General features: G+C 35.8%; 1 protein-coding gene across 7 annotated transcripts in view; it reads right to left on the bottom strand.

Moving 5' to 3' along the window:
* ASXL3 (ASXL transcriptional regulator 3) overlaps nt 1–21,325 on the bottom strand; it is a 173,782-nt gene that overhangs the window by 60,769 nt on the left and 91,688 nt on the right. For 6 of the 7 annotated variants that reach the window (XM_009192582.3, XM_009192585.3, XM_009192587.3 and 3 more), the window contains 3 exons: nt 20,065–20,182; nt 19,010–19,129; nt 7,646–7,809 (listed from right to left, as the gene is read on the bottom strand). In XM_009192582.3, the coding sequence (XP_009190846.1) occupies nt 7,646–7,809; nt 19,010–19,129; nt 20,065–20,182 (402 nt within the window). The remainder of the gene's footprint in view (nt 1–7,645; nt 7,810–19,009; nt 19,130–20,064; nt 20,183–21,325) is intronic. The other variant, XM_017951656.3, reaches the window with a different exon arrangement.

The following is a 21,325-nucleotide window of genomic DNA, read 5'->3' as shown; positions in this document are numbered from 1 at the left end:
AGCTTATCAGACCACAGGCAGAGAGAGAACTGTATGGAGAGGACATCCTGGTAGGAGCTGGCCAATGAATGAAGACTATGCTGTCATTGCAGGGAGGATATGATGCTCAATCTCACTTTTCTTTCTCTATTCAATCCATTGCTGTGACTTCCCAATAGCTGAACCGAATTAGAATCCAGACAGCCTTCTCTTCCCTCTTCTGAACATTTAGGTATGATGCTTAAAGCACTGTAAGTGTTTAGAGAAGGGGAGAGGGGTGCAGCCATGATCATGACAGTCCAGGAGGGGATCACAGAACAAAGTGGGGTGAGGTAGCATGGAGAGGTGGCCTGGAGAGGAGTTTTAGAGTCCAACCACAGTGAGGAGGGAACCTGCACTGAGGAGTAGCCTGATGTGCAGTGTCAGAAGTCTAACAGGAAGAAGAAAATGTCCAAGCAAGGTGGGTGGCCTGTCATCGAGTCACAGCCTGTGTGCAATGAGGAGATCATCCACATGGGGGCGGTATGGTAGCCAAAATGGAAGACTGGCTACCTAGAAGGCAATAATCAAATATCTAGATATATTAAGAGTAAGATAAGCTGGTTTCTCACTGTCAGAGAAGTAACAGACATCTATGGAAAGAGGAAACTAGAATGGACCATGGGGTATTAGATTAGGATTCGGGTTATTAGATTAGGATTGGAGGTATTAGTGAACTCAGGATTATAAGATAGAGATATCTGGAAATAAATGTAGATATAAATTGTGTTATGTTTATATATTATGTAAATAGGCTCACACACTTTCTTCTACATGATGTTCCTTGTCTCCAAGACAGAGAAGTTAAGGAAGCATTCACACACACATATACAGGTGCATGTACATGGGTATTCATACATATATAAAAATGTACTTTTCTGAGATCTCTCTTAGATCTAGGAGCAGCAACATCCTTAACAAAAAAGAGCACACCTTTCAAGACATCTTCCACTAATGGGAACCACGGCTTCCTGAAGAAAGGGTTCATTCCTGGACTGGGGCAGAGAAAGTAATACTATAAGATCAGAACACTTTAACATGCTTCAAAATAAGGAAGTGATCAAAGAATGACTGATGTTGGGCATGGTGGCTCACACCTGTAATCCCAGCGCTTTGGGAGGTGAATTTGGGGGGACCACTTGAGGACAGGAGTTTAAGACAACCCTTGGCAAGATAGTGAGACCCTATCTCTTAAAAAAAAATTAAAGAAAATAAATAATAATGGAGACATGTCAGAGGGCACAGCAGCCAGCTTTAATGGGCTCTTGTGGACCAAATGTGGGACAATTTAAGCATAATAGCCTAGTGAAAAAAGGAAATAATGAAGGCATACATATAGATGCACACACACGTGTGTGCCTGTGTGTGTTTGTATATGAATTAATACACTGAAAATTTGAAGAGGAACAGGATATTTACACAGTTTAAAAGAACTTCCTCACAAAATACTATTTAATTACAAAAGGGAAAGGAGCAAGTTTACACTGGAAAAGCTTGGCAAATACACTTTAATACAATGATCAAGTGAACAGCACCAGTATTGAGTCAGATCAAAGTTGTGTGCCACCTAACAGGACGCAAGAAGAACGCAGCATAATTTATTTTATTGCTCCCAAAGGTACATAATCTGAATCTGAGTAGGAGACATTATGCAAACTCAAATTGCTTTATAATGTTCAAAAGTGTCAAGGTCATGAATATCATGGAAAGACTAAAGAACTCATCCAAATGAAGGAGACTACAGAGACATAACAACTCAATGCAGTGACAGATTTAGTACTGGATGCTGTTGCTAAACGTGACACTACTGGGACAACTGGCTAAATTTGGATAGAATCTAAGAATTACATGATAATCATCACTGTTAATTTCCTGATTTTCACTGGTTACACTGTGCTTATGTAAGACAACACGTCCTTGTTTATAGAAAATACACCTTTCGGCCAAGTGCTGTGGCTAATGCCTGTAATCCCAGAACTCTGGGAGGCCGAGGCGGGTGGATCACCTGAGGTCAGGAGTCCAAAACCAGTACGGCCAACATGGCGAAATCCCACTTCTACTAAAAATACAAAAAATTAGCCACGTGTGGGGGCAGGCAGCCATAGTCCTAGCTACTCAGGAGGCTAAGGAAGGAGAATGGCTTGAACTTGGGAGGTGGACGTTGCAGTGAGCTGAGATCACTCCACTGCACATCTGGATGTAAGGGTAAGACTCTGTCAAAAAAAAAAAAAAAAAAAGAAAAGAAAAGAAAAGAAAATACACCTTTCAAGTCATCATATATTGGGAGAGAAAGTGACACTGGATCATCTGGCTGCAGACTTATTCTCAAATAAAAAATAAATAAACTTATTCTCAAACGCCTTCACATTTTCTAAAAGTTTATGATTATTTCAACATTTTTTTAAAAAAGATGATGGAGGGCACAGGCCCTCCTGATGCAGTAGTCCACACACAGGCTAGCCTTCTGGAGAAAAGCAGCACAAAGACTGAAGTGTGGGTGTGAAGGAACAAATGAAAGATATCTTACTTAGTCTCCAGTGACTTCCCTTTGTACATTTGACACTATTGCTTGTATATGATTGACACATTGATGATCTCTCATGGATTTGTTATTTTCTATCTATTCTCTGGCTCTTTCCCATCCTCGTTCTTATCCACACTCTCCACAAATACATGTAATTCTCTGTGATGACTATGCTATCTCCCAATCTCATCAAATCCCATAGCAGACACAATAATCTATGAATATATTATCATTAACTCCATCTTCTACTGTCTTAAAACCTGCATACATAATGACTTTCTGGACATTTCAAATAGTGGAAGCATTTCAATCCAACATGTCAAAAATAAAACTTAATTTCGACTCCTCTTCAACAGGTGCTGTTAATTGCCTACCAAGCATCTACCCCAACCCACATATCCCCTGGTAAAACTTGTAAAAAAACATATTTTTACAGTATCTCTGACCTCTACCATAAGTGCACCATTTTACTTCAGGAGATGATGAACACACTCTCTAAGCTCCAAGGACAGGCATATTTGGTTTAGGCCAATTTGTATATTCCATTCCCTTGGCTACAGTCATTGTTTAAGAAATGATCATGTGATCTAAATGGTACCAATAGTGTGAATCTTAGGTCTTTTGCTTGAAATACTAGTATTCTCCCCATGCACTGAGGCAAGTGCTCACATCTTGATTCAGGTAGCCATCCTACACAAAGAGATTTGGGTTTAGAAAATATCAGCAAGGCAGAAGATTTTAGGAAGTATCTATTTAAATAATTAAATAGACCTTCAATAATAACTGAGACCTAGGACCAACAACAAGAAGCCCACTCAAATTTCCATCTTCTAATTAACTGAGCCAACAAATGTCCTTTTATGACTTAAAAATCTTTGAGTTGGACTTTCTTTTACTTGCAGTATAATGTATGAAGAATAAACTTAAGTATAAAACTAGATACAGCAATGTGATAAAACTGGGGTAAATTTAAAATATAATCTAAGATAAACAGAACTTTAAAAAACAGAATGAGAAGTACAAATATAGGAAAACAAAACACTCAGAAAGACTGCCTTAACAGCCGGCATTGTCAAGATAAATGTGAAACTCAGTTCCCATATTTTGAAGATGTAATACTGGAATGAACCCGTTTCACATGGGTCCAGAGTAGGAGGTCCTTTTAGGACTACTTCATACTAGAAAACAGGAGAAACTTGGGGTAGTCAAAGGAGGAAAACAAGAAAGCGAAGAGTTTCAGATTTTGTAAACTATGTGAAGACATAATTGAAATTTTAGGTATTTCCCATAATTGTAGGACCTTCCACTGGCTCTAATAAATCTATGTAATCAAATTCCCATTCCCATGCCATCTCCACTCATTATGGCCATGAAATAATGGTGTTCATCTTCATTTGGACATTTGCAATAAGTTAGACTAAAACAGCAGCAGTTTTGCTAGTTTGTTGAACCAAGTCATCTATCCCTTTCTGCTAGAAAAGAAGGTTGAGTCCACCTTTGACAGAAAGAGCATACTAGCTCTAAATTTCTTGCTATAAAATGCTGACAGGCCCACAGAGCTTCTCTTTCTTAAGTCACTCTAGAAAAAATCTCTAGTTGCCTTCTAGATCTTTAACAATCCCATTTTATAGCTGTCATTTATTCCTATTCATCCTGGTAGAAAATATGTCTGGAATTCATTCCTTCCATTTCCAACTCCAATACCAAGGTCAAACATTTATCTCATACCTCAACTACTGCAACTGTCTCCTAACCAGCCTGTGTCTTATCTTTTTGCTGTCCAACCCATCATTCACAGAGATACTTGCTCCCAAAAAAGAAAATAAGGACTGCATTTTATGTATCCTTTGGATTCTCTTCCCTTCTCCTATGCCCAGGCATGAGAATACATGTTTAAACTATTTCTTGCATGTCATTTCCCATTTGACAAGTTTTTGATGGTACCTACTGGTGTCAGAAAAAGTTCAAAGAGTTTAGCCTACAATCAGGCCATCAAGGTTGTAGACCATATTCCCCTTCAGCAGAATAGCCCCCCATTTTCTCCTTTAGGTGGCTCCAGTCATACGGAGATACTAAATCTTCTGGAACACACAAGCAATATGTCTTTGTAGATAGCAGGCCTTTCCTTTGTAAAATTCACTTTTCTTTGGCTCTACTTAAGAAACACCTACCAGTCCTTTAAGGTTCAACTTAACCATCCTCTCTACTATAAAAATCTTCTCCAGTACTACATTCAGATTAAACTTCTTCATCCTCTACATCTTCAAAAGACTTTCTTTATACTTCTATTATGACATTTATGAGATTCTAACTGGTTTTATACTAAACTTGGTAAAACACTTATCCATTTATTAAACTTCTTTTCTAGTAGTGAACAGAGTATTACATTTCCATATGAAGTTGTTTTCCTCCCTTCTGTTATTCTTCCACAAGATTTATTCTTGTATCCTCCACAAGATCCATTCCTGCATACAGCACACAATATATGCTCTGTAAATATTTTTTGAATAAAATAAGTTTCTCAATGGACTAAGTGTTATTCAAGGACGAGCATCGTGCCTTATTCAATTATATTTCTCACAGTGACTAGAAAAAGCTGAGTAACACAAACTGCTAGAGGTTGAAGAAAATATTAGGCTTAGACTCTGGCCACCAATATTTTACTAAAACTAGGACAATCCGTTCTTTCGTCATTACAAAAATATGTATTGAGTACACTGTTGGTATGTTTTGGGGGTTGTGTCCCCTCCAAGCCTCATGTTGAAATGTGACCTCCAATACTGGGGGTGGGCCTAGTGGGAGGTGTTTGGCTCCTGGGGGCACCTCTCTCATGAATGTCTTGGTGCTGTCCTCATAGCAGTGAGTTAGTTCTCCCTCTGTGAGTTCAAGAGAGATCTAGTTGTTTACAAGAGTCTGGCACTTCCTTCCTCTCTCTCTTGCTCCCTTCCCTGCCATATGACATGACTTCACTTTCCACCATGAGAATAAGCTTCCTGAGGTCCTCATCAGCAGATGCCAACAGTATGCTTTGTGTATAGCCTGCAAAACCATGAGCCAAATAAATCTTTTTTCTTTGTAAATTACCCAGCCTCAGGCATTCTTATAACAATGCAAATGGACTAACACAGCTGTAGATGCCAAACCTTATTTCTAAAGCAGGAGACAGATTTGTAAACTACACCTGTGTTGAAGTGGAGGAAGTTGTTGTATAAGCTAATAAATCAGATCTCTCCCCCAAAAGTTTCTAACCCCTAAATTCTAAGTCACACAAGCTTGTAACTGAAGAGTCATCAGTGGCTCCTTCCTATACCTGCTTCAAGTGTTATCTGACAAAATGTAAAATTGTTACTACTGGAGGACGAGGTGGTGAAGGAGAATGAGGATAAGGATGATGACAGCTGCATTTTTCTCCTCCTCTTTAATTTCAACTCAATCCTCCAAAATCAAGCCCTCATTATACCTTTTGGGAACAACTAAAATTCCTTTAAAACTATTCTACTTTCATGTTTCCCATGCCTGTCATTCTCTTTCAGTACTGTTAGAATAATTTCCTTAAAAAGTAATGGTCTTATTACATCATAGCTCCATTCAAAATCCCTCAATGGCTTTGTATTACAGATGCAGGGAGAACACCATTCAGACTCCTCAGCTTCATATTCAAGCAACATTCCAAAGTCAACTTCCAATCTGTCCTTCCAAAATCACTTGCACCATTCTTCCTACAATCCAGACTTCCACCAAATTAGCTTTTGATTTTGTACCCTTGGACTCTCACTTGGCACTTTTCCATTCATTTAATTCAAATTCTACCTCTGTATCTCAAGGCCCAATTCAAGAATTTTAAATTTGACTCTGATATTTCCCTTCTGCATATAAAAGTGCAATATACTTTGTACTTTTCCCCTCAAGCTTACCTGTTTCTAACTCATATTTTGGTTATTTACAAACACAGTTTATGTATCCAACTACAGTGCATTTAATCACTCATTCAATAAGCATTTACTGTCTTGCTATTACTCCAAAGCACCCAGAACATATCATATTCAGGGTAGATATTAAGTAAATGTTATTGAAAGAGAAAAATCTCCTATTGAAATGAAAATGTACCCAAAATCAAAATAATCTCTTTCCAAATATGAACAATAATCACCACCAAAGAGATACATATATGTTGCTTATCATATTTAAATATGTATGAAAGAAGATGGGTAAGTCAGTAGAAAACAGAATCAAATAAAAAGCTAAGAAAACTTATTCAAAGTAATATGGAAATATTGAATGAATTTTGTCCACTTCAATTCATGGATGTACCTATCATCTCAAGACACAAATTCATAAATATACATGCATTAAGTCCATCAATTGAAAATGATACACAGTTTCAGAATTTACTGAAATAAGAATCATAAGGGAATGTTTCATAGACAGCAGTTAATAAATTTTGTGAAATTTAATAAAAGTTTATGTGATGAAATTTTTTTCCTTTTCCTTCCTAAGCAAACAGCCTTAAAAGATGATTGATGCCTGCTATTATGCATCTATATTTGTATTTCCTTATTTTAGAAGCTTTTCAAAAATATAAAAATACACTTAAAGCATTTCCAGATATATTTTAAAAATGGTAAAAGGTGATTATTTATAGGCAATCATATTCATACTGATAAGACTCTCAGAGAGCAATTGCAAACATAAATTTTAAATGCCTTTTGGAAATAGTTGAGGATGAAAACATTTACATAATTTCTTAGAAACCCTGGCTTTTTATTGCTGCATTTCAATATTCCCTCTGGGCAAAGGAGCAGCTACTCTAAAGATTTATTTGATAATGGAATGCTTGATTTCTTTGTTTTCCCTTTCCAATGTAAGTTTATAGTTTTCACTCTACCACAATGTACCGTATTTTAAAATGTGAATTGGCTCACTATTAAGAATAAAAATGGTTCTGTTTTAGCAGATTAAATAAGCTAATGACAGCAATAAATAGATACACATAAATAACAGAAATATACTATATCTGTATATTAGTCATCTTTGATAACAGCCCTGCCTCTTCATCATAATGTAACTAGTGGCTGATATCAAATGTCTAAAACTTCTACTTACCTGCCTATCCACTTCTGGGAGCAAAAGCAGGAGGTATTGTTGAAAATGCTGAGGTAAAGAAGCAAACGTATGTTTATTTATTAATGCCCTCAAGTTAGTGTTGACAAGAATAGATCCTGGGGTTTCTATGTCAATGTCCTCAGCTTTGGTCCATTTCAAGTGCCCTGTGATGAACAAGCAAGAGGCATGAATTTACTACAGGTAGAGGGAAATGTGTATGTACGTACACACAAATACAGCCATGTATATCTAGTGAACATGTATATTCAATTATATGTTTTTTTCTATCCCTTTTACAAATGGCATTTCAGAAGAGAAATTCCCAAAGCTTCTTCCATTATGTTTCTGTCTGGCTTCAGTTATCTTTAGTTTTCATAATGTATACTTCACTCAATATCTTCTATATTTTTAGCTCAAAGTAGCACCAGGTTCCAATAAAAAAAAAAAAATTAGTTGTGAGTTTCCAGTTAATCAGAGTTTTCAAAAACTCCAAATGCATGAACAGTAACAACTACCATTCATGTAAGTTCTATAAGACCTAGGATTAGTGATAACAGAAACAACAGTACTGTTAATTTTAATAGGGATAATTATAGCAAAAATAGCTGTGTGTTCCTTATGTGTCAGGCAATGCACTAAGCACTGGATTATTTCAGAAGGTTCCTATTTAAGGCATTTCCACGGGTGATAATTTAAAAAGCATTTTTTTAAAAAAAAAATTAGGTTGGGCGCAGTGGTTCAAGCTTATAATCCCATCACTTTGGGAGGCTGAGGCAGAAGTCTTGTTTGAACTCAGGAGTTTAAGGCCTGTTTGGGCAAAATGGTGAGACCACATCTCCACAAAAAATATTTTTTAAAAATTAGCTAGGTGTAGTGGCATGCACCTGTGTTCCCAGCTACCCCAGAATCTGAGGTGGGAGGATCGCTTAAGCCCAGGAGGTAGGAGTGCAGTGAGCCATGATTGTGCCACTGCACTCAACCTCAATGACAGAGTGAAACTCTCAAAAAATAAAAAATAAAAATAAATTAGCCACTATGTCTGAAATGCAAATATGCTCTGCAGGATAATTCCACAACTCAAGGCACACTGACCTCCAACAGAAAGCTGAATGTAGAGTTCACATCTCAAAATCATGACACACAAGAAAATAACATACTATAAGGGACAATCAACTGAGGCATCAAACACAGACAGAAGAATTATCATTCCATTACTTGAGCTACGATAACTACTTGAATGTGATTATAAAGAGTGTGTTTTAAATCAGAGGTCAGAAAAGTTATGGCTCATGATTTCTATCTGGTCCAACGCTTGTTTTACCAAATAAAGTTTTACTAGAACAACATCATGTCCAATTGTTTATATATTGTGTATGTCTGCTTTTGCACTACAATGTGGAGCTGAAGAGTTGTTACAGAAATCATCTGGCCTGTAAAGCCTACAGCATTTACTCACTGGCCCTTGACGGAAACAGTTTGCCAATCCTTGTTTTAAATAACTAAAGATAAAAGAGTGAATTTTTTTAATTATGAAAAAATAGGATACTATAATAAAAAACAGTCAACCTTTAAAGAGAACCAAATAATACTTCTAGAAATACAAATTTAATTAAGACATTTAAAAATGTTTCAGTGGAGAAAAAAATTATTGAGTAAGATACAAACTTAAGGAAATAATTAGAGGGTAGTGTAAAAATGATGAGTCAAAATGTGATAGGGAAGAAATACAAAGAATGTAATAAGAAGTCAAAATGCATATTTATAGAAGGTTCTGAATTTTAAAAAAATAGATTGCAGAGAGGCAATATTTGAATAGCTAAATATTTTTCAGAATTGAAATAATGATTAAAGTTCTTAAATAAAAGCTACATACCAAATCTCAAGAGAGATAAATACCCATTCCTCCATCTAGTGTTGAAATCTCCAAACATCAATAATAAAAGGAATATCTTAAAACCATTTTTAACAAAAACTTGATTATCTCCAAGAAATTACAATGAGATGAACAGAAATATTATCAATAAATCAATAAAGAAGACAGTTAAATCTCTTCAAAAGGGCAAGAGAAATTGTGTCAATTTAGAATTGCATTTATAACTAAGTCTCTAAAAAATGACAATGATGGCAATTATAAGAATGTTTTTGGTATCCTAAACCGAAACTCTATCCCTTAGAGAATCTTGCTAAAATAATCACTAGTGTATGTTCTTAACAAATAAAGAAATTTTATCAAAGAAGAAATGCAATGGTTGCAGAGGCAAGGATAAGCAAAGAGACTAATAATAGACATGAGTAAATCCAAACAAACATTCATTGTAAAAAATAATACTAATGACTTATGGAGGAATCAAACAAAGTGGAAATAAAATACTTCACAATAACTATATGCAACATGGTAAGATGTAATTGAAATGAGAGCACTATAAAACTCTGATATGCTTTGGGAACAGCCATATGAACTAGTTCTTTATTTTGTTAAAACTGTATATAGCTATTGGAAGAAAAAAAAAGAATTATAATTTCCAAATAAATGGATAGATGGAAAAACTCAATCAAATGGAAGGCAGAAAAGGAGGAAAAAAATTAAATAAAATTAAGCACAAAACAATCACAATAAAGGTAGCTGGATTTTCACATTAGATTTTAAAAATAACATCCATTTACTTGCTGCTTAGAAGAAATACACTTAAAATAAAAATTATATGGAAAGAATAATAATTAGAAAATGAACAATAAACTAAAAACTACTAATCAGAAATTCAAAACAACAAAAAAGCCAACTGCAATACTAACACCAGACCAGACAAACAAAGGTAAAAAAATATATTATTAGGGATGAGAAAGATCATTCCCTAAGTGTATAAGGATTAATCTACTGCAAATATATAGTGACCTTGAACCTACATTCATTTAAATAGCACAGCCTCAAAATGTCAAACTCAGGTAATAACAAAGAAATTAACATCACATAATGTTACCAGAAAGTCTTAACACATATTACCAAAACCTGATAGACTGGATCAAAAAAAAATTGTCTTACGGTTACAGAGGACTTTTACAACTCAATAATCAATCTTGAACCAACAAATTTAACACAGGGCATTGTACTGAGCCATTAGAGAAAGGAGTTTTTTCCCCAGCATTCAAAAGCAACAAGAAAACAAAACATAACACAACTGTCCAGTGAGTCTCAACAGATACTGAAGAATAATCTAAAGCCTCATCTTTCTGCCCCAAAAGAAATTAAATACAGTACCATATTACAAAGGTATCAATTATCTAATACCCCACACTTCCATTATATGTTTAGACATTCAAAAGCACACTTGTATGTACTTTACACGTTACAGAAAAAAAAAAAACTGTAATGGAAATTATAAAGTATTTGAATTTTTAATGGTACCAAATTTTTTAAAATGCCACTCAACTGATTTTCAAGGTAAATTGCATATATTAGAGGGTAGAAAAAAACTGAAAATTGAAAGTTTACATGTAAAAATAATGAAGTTAATGAATGAACTAAAGAATAATTAGAAAGAAGGAAAGATGAAAAGAAAAAAGCAGACATTCATTAAACAGAAAACAATAATGAAAACCATCAACAATAAAAAATATTTTTTATTAAGCTCTTAAAAGACATCTCTGGCCTGAGATGGTATAAACAAATGTGAAGAGGAATGAAAGGTAAGGACACAATACTTCATAGAGTACATATTTAAAGGTAGATGTAATTATAATTAAAAGTAGATTTTAAAAAGCATATTATTATGACTCTTTGCAATGTCATTGAAGACAAATTATTTTAAGTTTTATACATTTCCAAATTTAACCTGAAAAGAGAAAGCTAAATGTGTAAAAACTTTTTAAAAACTGAATTTGTGCCCTCTTTCCCACAAATACACAAAGCACAAATTATACAAATTATAAACGGCTCTAAAGATAAATTGTATGTGGGGAGGGAGACTTACTTTCTTGACTCTGGAACTCCCTATTTCATTACATACATATTTCAGAAAAAAAGAAAAAAACCTCTTCAACTGACTTTATAAAAATAATATAACATTTATTACAAAAGAAAGAGAAGCAGGACAATATGAGAGAGACTGTACTAGCCAATCTCACAAATACATAAAATTTTACAAGTTGTTTCTATTCAAAAAAATCTAATATTTGTTAAGTTGAGATGTCGGGTACGCAGGTGTCTGTTCTACTAGCATGTGTATTTTTCTATATGTCTGAAATATTTCACAATAAAAACCTTACACCAGAATTAGGAAGAAGCTTCTCTTCTCAGAAGTAGAGGCAAAGGCCAAACCTAGAGGCAAAAATGTTAAAAAATACATATATATGAAAAAAATTTTGCTTAATTCTTATTAAATGGCATAAATATTCTCATGTAACAGAGTTGAGGTCATTTATCGAGAGTGACTCTGATTGGAGGAAACGTTAGAAAACTGAGAAAAATGTAAAACTTTTTATTTTCTACTTCTGAAACATGTTATGAGCAATGTGAGAAATAGGAACTTACACTGCTATTATTTAGTATGGTTCGAAATGTTTAAGAATATCAGAATAAAGACGCTTCAGAGAGGCACATAGTCTTTTACGACAAAGTCAAAAGAAGAACTATTTCAAAGATGTCCACCTAAGCAAAAATATGTTTTATGATTTTGGAACAAAGACAGAGAAGATGAACTAAATTTCTTGCCACAAAGGATGTTTAATTCCATTTTAATTATCCTTACACGTGTACTCTTAATTGGCTTAAGAACAATCCAATTATATATGATTGTCTTATCTCATTAAAGTTGGTACCTCATATCTCCCAACAGTACCCAGAGAAGGAAAAAAGATGTAGTCATTTTAGCATTTAATTCCCAGACACTTGGCCTAGAGGGTCTGAGGTAGGGCAAAGGAGAAAAGAAGCAACAATTGCTACATTGCCACAATCTATGCTATCCAAGAAGACACCCGACTGATCTCATGATAAAAATCATGGGGAATGTGTTCCACTAGGGTGAGGGAAATTCTCTATTTGGCCACAGGGAGTTCGAAGACCACCAACCTGTGAAAGTTGCAGGCTCCAGAACACTTGTTGATCACTGGGTAGTCTGCTGGCTTCCGGACTCACATTTCCCAGAAGGGAGCCCATACGAGGATTATGCATGAAGTGTGCACACACAGCGACACAGACACACTCACATAGAGAAGCACACGCAAAAGGCAGACCAGGCAGACAAGAAGCACTGCTCAAACACAGAGTTCGAAACCAAAGAGTTCCTCACGATCTCAAGAAATTAGAGAGGAACGATTCTGACAAACAGGTCTGCTAGGTGTAGTGGCTCACGCCTGTAATCCTAGCTACTCAAAAGTCTGAGGTGGGAGGACTGTTTGAGGCCAGGAGATCCAGACTAGCCTGAAAAACAGCAAGACCCTGTATCTAAAACAAACAAACAAACAAACACACACTAGCATAATGGCGCATGCCTGTAGTCCCAGTTACTTGGGAAGATGAGGCAGAAGGATTTCTTGAGCTCAGGAGTTTGAGGCTGCAGTAAGCTATGATGGTATCATTGCACTTCAGCTTGCACATCAGAGCGAAACTATGTCTCTAAAATGAAATTAAATTAAGTGGCGCTCAGAGAAGAAAAATCAGCTTCCAAGGAATAAAATCTAATGGGAAAAATATCTATCAGAGGGCAAAATCTAATCAATATACAACATGAATCAATGTAGTCTTCATAAATGAAGAAATTGTGTAAAAAGTCTACATGGAGCACTGAGTCCATTAAAATATAGTACCAGGGTTAATGAACTATAGGAATTATGGTTAAACAAATAGAACATAAATGTTATCAACTTCGATATTCAAAAAATATTGTAACAAAAACACGCAGGTAGGAAGCTCTGTAGTGTAATTATTTCCCTATCTTTTTATAATATATTGTCCAAAGTTGAAATGAGTAGTTAAAAAGGTAATCATTCTTATTTCAGTTTCTCATATTTGTAGTAACTCTGGAGAAAACTTTTTTTGTGGCAATATTTAACAATTTTGTTTTTTACTTTTACTTTTTTATTATTTAATATAAAATTAATTAAATTTTGTACTTTTAATTAAAATGGTGTAATACAGGTTTTCTAATATCTCTGGCTATAGATACACAGTAAGAAATGTCAAATAACGTTTATAATGCACTGGAGATAATTATTTTGGATGAAAAGATGTGCGGTTATTATTCAAACTTTATTTTTATATTTATGCTTTGGTTTATTTGAAGAGTATGTACCATTTTATAAAACCAACAAAGCTATAATTCTTCACTCCGAAAACATTAAACCAAATAAAATACATTGGAATGAATCCCAGAAGTTAAGCCCACCACCGACATGTATTAAACCCCCCTTGGAGACATCCATTAGAAGCTTACATTTGTTTAGCAAGCACTTTTTAAACTCTTTCCATGTGATTGCGTGATTGCGTAGGAAGAAGTATAATTAAAACTACTTTAGGTCAATGACCTTGAATTCAAGGAACTTACATTTTAGTTAGGGAAAATTGTAAGATATCAAGATATAGAAAACAAGTGGTAAGAGTATATTACTAAAGAAAGTTTAAAGTATTCACAAATCTGTGTTCTAAGTGCCATGAAGACAGTGAAATGATAATGTACTAGGATTGTCTCAGAAATCTTCATGGGAGAGGGTTTTAAGTGGTTTATCCTTTGGTAAGGCAAGGAGAGAGGGTATTATTAAAACAACTGATTAGGCAAGAAAAACATATGCTTCTAACCGCATTTGCAGCTGGCACCTACCCTTCATCCCAGCAGATGAAGTTTCTACTGCCTGGTTATTTGGTAGTTTAACATTTACTGTTATAATAATTTTCAAGGTCTATAATAAAGGAGTCCTTGTAGACATTGTTAGCATTTGTTTTATGCATATCAGAACAGTGTTTTCTACTGTACTTGATTAAGAAATAGGAAAGGGACCACCAAAGTTTTGTTTTGTTTCTTTATAACCTCATCAGAGAAATACATACCATTTTAGAAGCACTATATTTTTCAACTGCACTCACCCCGTGACCAAGTCTATTCAATCAGTGGGCTACTCAAAGAAATATCATCATAGTTTTCATGCATAACCCTGGCCGTGGGCAAACAAACAGAACAAAACCAAAAACCTACATCAACAGTTGTAGCTTCCCAAGCTGGGTGGTATATTTCTCAGGAGAACTTCGAGATTACCATCAGAATTAGAATGACTGAGGAAATTTTTTTCTTTTATTTTCAACTTAAGATTTAAAACTGAGGTTGAGAAATTTTGAAGCTTCTTATTATTAGCCTTGTTTTATTGTGTGCTTCTAACCCTCTCTAGGGAAGCTGAGCATGAGAGAGTCTGAGGGGGCCTATGGTGCCTCCTGTACTGAAGAGCGTTGAGAGAACATACTGGGGTCCATTGTGTCTTGGGCTACACTCCTTAGATGTAAGGCCCAAGTGAAACCCATGCCTTGCACAGAGTGAATATCTTGCAATCTGATAAAGCAACTGATTGCTAGAAATCAAGAGGAGGCACTTAGGGGACAATTAGAAGAACTTTGTATCCTTTTAGGAAAATATCACAATGAGAAAAAAACTGTACATTTATACCCTGAACTCTGGTTTTCACTGGATTTTGTTTCAGAACTATTAACTTAAATTAGAACAGACTTACAGCATTTGTTTTAATTCAGCATGGTTTCAACGGGTTAGGACTTATACATACCCATTACTACCTAGAGAAGGCAAGTAAAGTAAAAAACCTCATTTCAAGACCATATGAAGTAGATGTCTAACTCAGGTGGAAAAAAAATGGAATAGGGAATACAGGCTGTCTCTATCTGGCTGGCTAAAGGATATGAGGGGGGATCACTCCTTTGCATTGGATCTGCTACACGCTGGTATACAAAGAATGACCTTCTCCACAAACACAGGACCATTTTTATTCAAGAAGATAGGAGGAACTTCACTATGCTGGACCCCCTAGAATGTGTCATTCATTCATCCAAACTTCTAGGTCATTCAGTTAATTAGAATCAGTCATTCATTCCAAACTCATTGAGAACCTACTAAACAGAAGGGCTATGATGGTTGTAGTAAGGACTACAGATGAGGACAGAAAGGCCACTGTTCCAAGGAGTTAACAACTTAATGGCAAAGAGCAGAATGTATGTAAGTATGCCTTACAGAGTATTAAATATCAGTCTGATTCTAACAGGGCATTAAAAACATTACTGTCTAAAAAAGACACGGGTGGCCAGGCACGGTGGCTCACGCCTGTAATCCCACCACTTTGGGAGGCCAAAGTGGGCGGACCACGAGGTCAGGAGATTGAGACCATCCTGGCTAACACCGTGAAACCCTGTCTCTACTAGAAATACAAAAAATTAGCCAGGCGTGGTGGCGGGTGCCTGTAATGCCAGCTAATCGGGAGGTTGAGGCAGAAGAACGGGGTGAAGCCCGGGAGGCAGAGCTTGCAGTGGGCCGAGATTGTGCTACTGTATTCCAGTCTGGGGCCACAGAGCGAGACTCCGTCTCAAAAAAAAGGGTTATTTTCTGGAGATGGTTATATTTAAGGACCGTCCTTTCATTCCATGCTTTTTCATTTTCTACTGCTGGGCATTTATTGGAAACTTCGAAAATACTACTGACTTCATTTACACAAAATAAGCCATTCCATTCAGCTGCTGGATAGGTTAGTCAGCCAGTCACAGTTCCTACCCAGTAAACACCTGCAGTTTACCTTTGACAGAATTGTACTTCAGCTGGCTTATTTTAAATCCCACCTTCTTCCTCCTTGTGTTTGATGCAGAATAGGGTGAGAAATCTTACAATTGCTAGCTCTCCTTCCATGTGTAGTTAGACCTGCACTTTAACACCTATGGTAGTCTCACCATGTCATTTCTTGTGTTTCCCTCAGTGGCGCCTACAGGTCTAAAATATAGGTTAGATGATTTAACATTCAGATTCTATCCAGAATGAACGGCTTAGACTTTGGAGTTAGATATGTCTTGGCCTGTATCACTTAGTTGTGTCATTTTCATGCAACCTCCTTAAACCTTCAGGATCTCAGTTCCTTTGGCTGTAAAACAGACGTCATTCTACTGTACAAAATTGAAGTAAAATTAAAAGACATAACTTATGTTAAAATACCTAGATCATTCCATTACATATGGCCAGTGAATGTGACTTCACTTCTCCATTCCTCCATTAGTTTCATTATCTCCATTACTTTATAGTCTAGAACAAAGTAGGTTTGAAATATCAGGGGGCACTCCCTCATTACCTTTTAATTTGCTAACAATTTGCCAAAATCCTTCAGCAACACGATATCTAACATATAAGACGTTTAGTGGCATGCAGGATTTCCTAAGAGCAGACTTGTGTATCAGTCTTTATATCTTTCAGTTGACTTTCAGTATTAAAACAAATTCTGATTCTCTAATTCATTGAGCATGGACTTCAAGATACAAAAATCAGCATACAAGAGATCCTGGGCCGGGCATGGTGGCCCACTCCCCAATCCCAGCACTTTGAGAGGCAGAGGCAGGCGGATCACCTGAGGTCAGGAGTTTGAGACCAGCCTGGCCAACATGGTGAAACCCTGTCTCTACCAGAAATACAAAAATCAGCTGGGCATGGTGGCAGTGCCTGTAATCCCAGCTATTCAGGAGGCTGAGGCAGGAGAATCACTTGAACCCGGGAGGCAGAGGTTGCAGTGAGCTGAGATGGTGCCACTGTACTCTAGCCTGGGCAACAAGAGCAAAACCCCGTCTCAAAAAAGAAAAAAAAAATAAAAAAAGAATGACTAAAGATCTGAGCCCCTGAGAGGATCCTGATAATGGCACACCTTAGTAACTTTCAGTACTGAAGTAACTAAGGAAATAAATGGGGATGCCCCTGTGCCTTAAATTTTCATACACTCATTACATGGCACTAACTTTATGAAGGTTGGCAGCCGACTTTTTTAACTAAAGGTCACTGACGTTTAAATTCCTTAGTGTATGATAATGTGGTACTGTTTTGGATTTTTGGTATATTCTTTATATATCATTCTCCCACTATAGTTTTCTATTTCAGAAGCTACTTACATTAAAATACTTACTTTACAACACCCAGAGTACTAGGAAAGAATATGTCAATGTATAGGTAAGTATGGTTATACACAAACACACATATTTTGGGCTAGAGAATAACTAAAATTATTTAGCCTTGAAAATAATGCAAAACAGAGAATTATGCTGCATTTAAAGATTTTAAATAAAAAGGATTCTGCTTTCCTAAAGGTCTCTTATTTAAATATAAATAAATCCTATTTAAAGTCTTTTTATTGGAAGTATGTCCCAAGATTTAGCAAAATGTCTGTCATATAGTAACAACTGAAAAAACTTTACTAAAAAAAATCAGATAAAATCTTGAATTTTATAAACAGATACACTCTGCAAATAAGAATTATCTCAAGCTGCCAAGAAAGTAAGTGGCCGAACAGGTAATAAAGTTCACATCAATAAATCTGTAGTTTCTGCCAAACATTTTACAAAATATTATAATGATCCAGGTTATTATCATGACCCTATTCACAGGTAAAACAACTGAGAGAGAGAAATGAAGCCATCAGGATCCAGGTGCAGCAACAAGGCAGTGGCAGTTGAGAATTCTAGTGTTCAAACCAGGATAGGTTTATTTTTGTCTTAATTCTCATGCTCTTTTCTGCCTGAATGCTGTTGGGGGTTCCTGATGAAAAGTTATCAGGAAAGAAGTATGTCGAAGAAAACCTGGTGCTGACTTGAAAGACCTGTGGCCTGTGCCTCCCACATTTCTCAGCAATTTTACATTATTTTTTCAGAGAGCCACTACTAAATATTTTAAGAAGCATAGACAAAAAGCAAGGAAGAGCAATTTTACTGCAGCAGACGCCACTGACAATGTACTCTCCAGTTCAGTGAACCCTTTATAAAGGTTGCATTTTTTTCTTCCAATACAGCATATTCCAATAAAGTATAACCTCGTTGCACAGACAAAGCACTACACATTAGATAGAATCACGACCCGGCAGATAATTATTTTACATGTATCAATTTTAAGTCTCTTATCTTTACCCTCTGCTTCATCCAATACTATCATTCACAAATTTAGTAATTGGCTTAAGACCATTCAGTTGTAACTACAATGTTTCCTTATTTAGCACCCTTTTTGGTTTTGATAAATGGAGGGAAATTTTAATTTCCTTGTTTAATCATTAAAAAAATGTTCTGAGAATTTTAGATAATTTATTTGAAGAAACATAAATTTCTAAAATGTGAAATGGCATAGTCTATTAAACACTCACCTAAACCAGACTTTTTTAATCGTTTTAAGTGCTGACTTGTTTGTTTTCCAGTGGGAGATTTTTGCCCATGTTTCATTTCTTTATCTGAACTGTCTGCTTCACCATTTTTAGATTCGGATCCTAAAAAAGGAAATAGTTATTATGTCATTATCTTCTCTAGCTGTCCTCGAAAAGAAAAATCTAAAATTGTTTGAGGAACTGTAGATATAATCTCCTTTTCTAAGAGTTAATATACTACCTTTGGCCACAATCTGATTCCCCTACTGGATATAAAAAAGAAGCCCAATAAATCAATCAAACAGAACAAAAAGCAAGAACAGATGGCCTAATAGTGGAGTCAAAACTACGTTCACTGATCTGATAGCTTTTAAAAGAAATAGAGTCAGGTCTTTTGTAAAATACACGAATAAGCTTGAACAATACTATGCCATTTTGAGACAATACAAGACAGAGACAGGAAGATGAAGAAGAAAGGAATCTTGAAGAGAGGGAGAGATTATACCTTTATAAATAACTTTATGTTGAAGTAGGAACAGAAAATACAAACGTTAATCTACAATAAATAGAATAGTACATAACTGATAAAGTGACAGAAGGTAAATTAGAAGAAAAGGTCAGGGCTGCACTGGGGTGAGAAGAATGCTGCCAGAACACAAAAACTAATAAAGGATTTCTGATTTTGCAGCACAGGACTGAAGAACAAATTCACACTCACAAAGAACTGCTTTTGATGGTATTATACATCAGCATGTGGTCCACCCTTAAAGTTCAACATTCAAACAAAAGCCAAAGCAACAGAAACAACAAAATTCACCTACACATTTTCTTACACCTACTGTCTTCATTTGCTGATGACGAGAAGCTGGTACATTTTTCTTTTCTAAACTGGAAATAGTCTATATTTTTGAATCACTGAGTCAAAGGTATAAAAAAATTAAGCCAAACCTTAAGTGGAAGTATTATTCAGTTTCAGAAAAAAATCATGACATCTCTCTCAGTGAGGAAGTCTCCTCCAGGAAGAAACTGGCCAAGCATATGGTATTTCAGCTCTTTACCTGAAGGCGAATCCGACTGCTCATCAGACACCTTCAACGGTGTCAAAACAACACGAGGAACAGTCTTGTTTACCATCATTGAGACTCCATTTCTTCTTTTCTGCTGCTGCCTCAAAGCCTACAAAACATAATCAAAAGATATGACATAAAAATATAGCCAAAATAAGTGCTCATAATTGAATTAAATGACTCATTTGCCCATCATTAGACAGAACCTCTTAAGAGACTTAAATTCCACAGAGCCCTTAATTTCTCAGGATTCTTAATAGTTACCTTCATGTCATTTTCCCTTAAAAGCATAAAATCAGGCTTTGGCAAAGGGTATAAGCCCGAGACCATTTTCGGTATAATTCTAACAACAAAGCAGCACTTAATGGTTTCTTCTACCTTAGCACTGTGGCTTGAGAGTCCATGGAATTTGAAACTATGGCTCCCAAGTCAAATGAATGTAAAATAAATGTTTCGAAACCAGGATAAAAATATATGTGTCTGCACTTCTCTCACAGGTGCGTCCTCTCCAGCGCACCGCTCAGTCAATCAAGTTAACACTGAGTGTCATCAGTATGTACAGCATGTAAGGACTACAGTATTGATGCACTCACTCAGCCGTGGGGAGCACTGCACAAAATCACTGAACATGGCAGGAATCATTTATTTCTGTGAAGGGAATCAGTCCTAATCTTGGAAACCTTGCAGCACTTGGCTTCTGTCTGCTTGACTTTGGGCATTAACCTTCAGAACACGAACATGACAGGTTCTAGCAAATCCAGGAAAAAATGAATATGAGAATAAATCTCTCCAAATGGTAGCACTTTGTGTTTCATAAATGAATCGACCACGGTGATGATAATGTAATAAAAGACATTTAAAAGTTTTGAAATACAGCTTATCTAGCTGATCACTTTATATAGAAAATTACCTGTAATAAAAAGGGTCTTAAGCACACGAAACTGAAAAGCCATTAAATTCACAGCCATAGGAATGCTAAAACTCCTCAAAAGGTTAAAAGGTTGGCTTCATATGGTCTCAATCCTTTTTATTCCTAGTTTCTGTGTAATTTCTACCAATTTTACAACATCCCAGTTACTTGATTAATGTTCTTCGACTGAGAGTTGTCAGAATCTCCTGAAAGACTGCCTTGACTGTATTTTCCCTTGCTGTCAAAAAACGATGTCCTTTTATTTGCAAAGGGTATTAGCCAATGTCCAACTTGTCAACCATAAGATTTAGCAACCAAATAATTACAGAAGTGAAAATTAAA

Source organism: Papio anubis, chromosome 19 (assembly GCF_008728515.1).
Source record: "Papio anubis isolate 15944 chromosome 19, Panubis1.0, whole genome shotgun sequence".
NCBI lineage: Eukaryota > Metazoa > Chordata > Mammalia > Primates > Cercopithecidae > Papio > Papio anubis.
This window is presented reverse-complemented; position numbering and strand designations above follow the sequence as displayed.